Raw genomic sequence first — 5,417 nt, forward strand, 5'->3', positions numbered from 1 at the left:
CGCCAACAGGTTTCTATTCACGAAACGTCAGGTTCCTTCATCAACAGACATCAATGGTGATGCCCCCCAGGACCCCCCTTTGGTTAGCGGCGTTGAAAATATTCCAACAACTTCTGCATACAATATTATATTGAGAGTATATGCACATTTTTAATTTAACAATGAACAGTTTTATGTCTGGTTTATGGAGGATGATCCTTTAAAAAAAACCAACTTGTATGTTGTATATGTCCAAAACAGATTTATTGAAGAAAACAGCTTGTGTCTTCAGTATGTCTAAAAAGGGAGAGTACTCTTAAATATGTCATGGGATTTTGATAACAGCTTTGGGGTTTTGCTGCATTTTTAGCATAACTGAAAGTTCCATAACCAATATCATATGGATCAGCTGAAATGCCTTCAGTCAAAATTTATATGTTTAAGCGGTTTTTGCATTAGGAGTCATCACCAAAATTAAGGTCGTTCTTTCAAGATCCTGTAAAATACTGGCAAGAAAATTTCCCCGGGAACATCTTCTTCATTATGAAACCGGCATTGTGCTGCGGCATACAGAACCAGTTGGAGCTAAGCGATTGGACTCGAACCTCTAAAGCTAAATTTCCAAACCAACGATTATGCAACTCACACACAAACTTACAAACAAGAAAAGTGTGGCTTTGCCTACCTTCCACTCTTATGGAAGTTGAGTTGTTGCTGGATAATGAGTTGGGACTTATGAGTGAGGTGGTTCAACAGCTCCCTTTGGGTCCGACCAAGTGTGAATCTCTAAGCCCCTTTGTGCTTGCTGGGTATAAAAACTGTGTTGCCACTCTAGAAAATTCAACTCAAAATGCTCATTCCAAAATCAGCAATAAAACAGTAAAGCCATTTTAATCGAAATAATACAAGTTATACAGTGTACTTAAAAATCGTAACTACCCAAACTTACCCGTTTTCCCCTTATCACATAGAAAATAATATCTTCACCTGTTTCTTGATAAAAAAAAAATTATTTCCTCACCTTCTCTATATAGAGAAGCAAGTGCCAAGTGGTAAGCTAGAAAAACAGAGAGAGAGAGAGAGGGTGCCAAATCAAAACACAATGATGTTCTCTACTTGTTCACAATCATCATCACCACCACTATAATCAAATCAAATGTATGGGTTTGTTACTATTTCCTCAAATCCCTCACTTACTTACACATTTGTTTATACGTTTTTCATTATTGATCGCTGTATAAATGTGCAATCAGTAATGTGTTTGTTTGTCTTTGTTTCAATGCAGAAAAACCCATCGACGAAATTCCAAACATGAGGCATCTAAGAAAGAACAGCTTCAAACGTCTCTTTTCATTTTCAAAACTTGTAGAGGATAATAGTAATGGAAACAAGAACGAAACCAAGTCTGTATTACCAAGTACGCAACAATCTCAAAAACCCACATGGACATGTTTCTCTTTTGATGAAATCTTTGATGCAACTGATGGTTTCAGTAAAGGTAATCAAGCAACACATATTTCATTTTTTATTTTTTATATCTTGTTAGAAATTTTGTGTGTTCTCATTTCTGAGTTTGTTTTTCTGATGATTTTTTAGAGAATTTGGTGGGGAGAGGTGGGTATGCTGAAGTGTACAGAGGAGTTATGAAAAATAGGGAAGTGATTGCTGTTAAGAGATTAACAAAGGCTTCAACTGATGAAAGAAAAGAGAAAGAATTTCTACAAGAGATTGGTACAATTGGTCATGTTCATCATCCAAATGTGTCCTCATTGCTGGGTTGTTGTCTTGATAATGGACTTTATCTTATATTTGCATTCTCATTACATGGTTCTGTTGCTTCTGCTCTTCATGGTAATTCATTCATTTTCACAAAACTTATTCAATTTGATTTTTTTTATAAAGCGTGTGCAATAATTTGTTGATATTGTGTTAATTAACCTTCCTTATTTGTTGGCAGACGAGAATTCGCCATTAATGAGTTGGAAAACAAGGTATAAAATCGCAGTTGGGACGGCACGAGGTCTGCATTATCTGCATAAAGGATGTCAAAGAAGAATAATTCATAGAGATATCAAATCCTCTAATGTTCTACTCACTGCTGATTATGAGCCTCAGGTATTGTGTTCTCTGCTCATTATGCAAAATATGTGTGTTCTTTCTTTTCTACTTAGAAAATAATATCAAAAATCTTGAATAACATAGATAGTATGTGTTTGTTTACAATGTCTATAGATTTCAGATTTTGGGTTGGCAAAATGGCTTCCATCTCAGTGGACTCATCACTCCGTAGTCCCAATTGAAGGAACATTTGGGTTTGTATTTCAAACTCAAATTTAACTTCATTTGTTTGGAGTTATGGAATTTCATTTGTGTCTACGATTTATTAATACTTTTCTTTGTGTTGTATTACAGATGCTTAGCACCGGAATATTTCATGCATGGTATTGTTGATGAGAAGACTGATGTTTTCGCCTTTGGAGTGTTCTTATTAGAAATCATTTCCGGAAGAAAACCCGTCGATGGATCTCATCAAAGCTTACTTAGTTGGGTAATTATTATTCTAATCCCATCTCATTGATCCAATGGTAAAAAATGTAGTTATGTTTTGATTTGTTGCTGTAGTTATGTGTCCTAATGAAGTTCACCTAATTTAACAGGCAAGGCCACTGTTAATGAATGAAGGAGAAGTAGAGAAGTTAATAGATCCAAGACTGGAAGGAGACTACGATTATACACAATTGAAGAGAGTTGCCTTCACGGCATCGCTCTGTATCCGTACATCTGCTACGTGGCGTCCTACAATGAATCAGGTGCATACCTGCATTTTCTTTAGACTCTAGATATACTCCCTCCGTCCCACTCCTAAGTGACCTATTTGAAATTTGCACAATTTTTAAGGCAAGCAAGGAAAATATTACTTTTAAGCATTTTTTACAATTATACCCTTATGAATAATAACTATCGAAATTTAGAAATGGTTTACCTCTCAAAATACTCCACGGATGTTCGCAAACTTCATATCATTGAAAAGCATTTTAAAACACCTATGTAACGAATATAAACATGCCTATTAAATTATGCATATTTCGTATATTCTTTATAATTAACTAAAAGGATAATTCCGGAATATCTCATTGTTTAATGATATAGGTCACTTATCATTGGGACAAAATCTAAAATCAAATAGGTCACTTAGGAGTGGGACGGAGGGAGTATCTGTTTTCAGTAGTATATGATGCATAACACTGCGAAATATGAACTCTAAACCTTTACTAATAACCTAGAGGTTCGGCGAATTCTGTTTGAATTCTTCTTCATAATAAGACATGTTATAATTACATTGTCAATCGTTTTCGTTATAGTGTCAAGTGTTTCATAAGTTTTCCCATGATTAAGAGTGATGTTTAGGTATGCATCTCTACTTAAAGAGACGCTGATTAAACTAGGTACCAACTAAGATAGACTAGTAACATCATACCGATGCGAATTTCAACCAAGTTATAACTAGCATTTAAGCATATTACCTCAGAGATGGGATATAACACAATTAGTTTCATGTTTTTGTATTTTATGCTAGCATCAGTTGTCTATATCCATGAACTGGTTGTTGTTGTTGTTTATTGATTGACTGTGTGCGTCTCATTATATCGTTTTCACCGGACCTTAGTGTCTCTCAACTTATTTGCTTCTTTTCTTTCGTGGGGGCTGGCTTTCATGTTGTCATCTTATAGAATATCCCAGTCATTTTCCTTCTCATCATACGCAACCCCGCCTAATCCAACTCTAACACCAGGAAGCCACCGATGAAAACAAACCACAAATGACACAACTGGAATGTATGCCTATTTCAGTTTACAGTAGAAACAAAATCCAGACAGTAATTCATCAAGGTAAATTTGCTTTTGACTGTGGTGAAAAAATGTTTAACCTTCAATGTTTTTTGTGGAAACATATAGGTATTGGAAGTAATGGTGGATGAAAAATTAATAAAGGAAAATTTGAAAATGCCAGAAGAAGAGGAAGAAGAAGAGTTTTGGGGTTTTGAAGATTTAGAATGTGAATTTGGTAGCCCATTTTCGACTTCCCCGGTGAATTCGATGTCTTCGACTTGTACTTAGTATGAAACTTAGTTCTTAGTTCTGTAAAATGAGGTTACATAGTGGTGGTACTATTATCTTGAATTATGTACATAACATTTTGTGAGGTAGAATAAGTTTGGGCTACAAATTTCAGTTATTACCAGGCCATTTCCATCTGTTATTACCAGGCATGATCGAAAGTTGATAATAATCCAATTTTTAATATCATACACTTTTAGTACATGAGGCGACTGCATGGTCGAAAGTCCCATTCTCAGGCATAAATGGGCACATGTGGTCGTTAGAATCCTACAACAATTAACATTACGTTAGATGTATCAAAATAATATGTAAAGAACTGAATCAAAACAACTCTACCGAAACAACTTGATGAGGGCAGAATCACAGGTTCAACAAGTTGTCGAACCTTCATAAATGGGCACATGTGGTTTCTGCTTCCATATGCAATCTCTGGGTCGATTCTTTTTTTTTCTTTTTTTTGGACATAAAAAGAATAAATTTCAATTAAAAATAAGCTTCATCAAAGAGATGGACAAAATTAACTCTTTCCCACCACTGCTCCCCGGTTACAGATCAAGATACTCAAAAGTAAGCTTCAAGAAGCTTAGTCTTCAAAAACCAACTATAAAGAAGGCATTTGGTGGAAGGGCTGAACTAGGAAAACTTATTGCACTATCTTTGCAAATAAATACGGATGGATCACCAAGTATGATATCAAAATAAGACTTGGACGCAAAATTACTGTTACTCTCTCGTTAATCTTTTCAGAATTAGCATTTGACCAGATGATCTTCACGAAAAATCAATTATCTATTTTTTTACCAGCGGCATTTGAACAACAACATGACTTGTCTAGACTCGTGATATATGAAGCGCCCTACATCCCCAATTAGCTTTGTCAATGACCATTTGTAGTTTTTAAGAGCGTCCACAGTGGACGATCAAACCTATAACTATGGTCCAGAGACGAGACACAGCGGGACAGAGTAAAGACTAAAAGCCGGACCAAAACTAAATTCCAGACTATATTTGGTATGGGACCAAGACCAAAACTATATATAGTCGAGCGAATGTATAATGTTCGTTTGTCACCGGGCGGGTATATAATGTGATCATGTTGATGAGGCGTGCATATAATGTGATCCTGGTGATGGGACGGACATAAAATGTGATCCTCATGAGGCGTACATATAAAGTTCGCCTGATGGCTGATGGGGCGTGCATATAATGTGATCCTGATGATGGGGGTGGGCATATAATGTGATCCTGATGATGGGGCGGGCATATAATGTGATCCTAGTGTATATTTTTTCCTAGCGACCAAATTTACTTTTCCAC

At 35.9% G+C, this 5,417-nt stretch overlaps 1 protein-coding gene across 1 annotated transcript; it reads left to right on the top strand.

Annotated features, from left to right (window-relative positions):
- The first annotated feature begins 976 nt into the window (after positions 1-976).
- LOC113299241 (probable receptor-like serine/threonine-protein kinase At5g57670) lies at positions 977-4,283 on the top strand. Its single transcript, XM_026548229.1, has 8 exons — positions 977-1,137; positions 1,265-1,477; positions 1,576-1,830; positions 1,937-2,094; positions 2,212-2,291; positions 2,392-2,527; positions 2,637-2,789; positions 3,936-4,283. Exons 2-8 carry the CDS (start codon positions 1,291-1,293, stop codon positions 4,095-4,097), a joined length of 1,131 nt encoding a protein of 376 aa, XP_026404014.1. The 5' UTR covers positions 977-1,137; positions 1,265-1,290; the 3' UTR covers positions 4,098-4,283.
- The last annotated feature ends 1,134 nt before the right edge of the window (positions 4,284-5,417 follow it).

The sequence above is a fragment of the Papaver somniferum genome, chromosome 7, assembly GCF_003573695.1.
Source record: "Papaver somniferum cultivar HN1 chromosome 7, ASM357369v1, whole genome shotgun sequence".
Taxonomy (NCBI): Eukaryota; Viridiplantae; Streptophyta; class Magnoliopsida; order Ranunculales; family Papaveraceae; genus Papaver; species Papaver somniferum.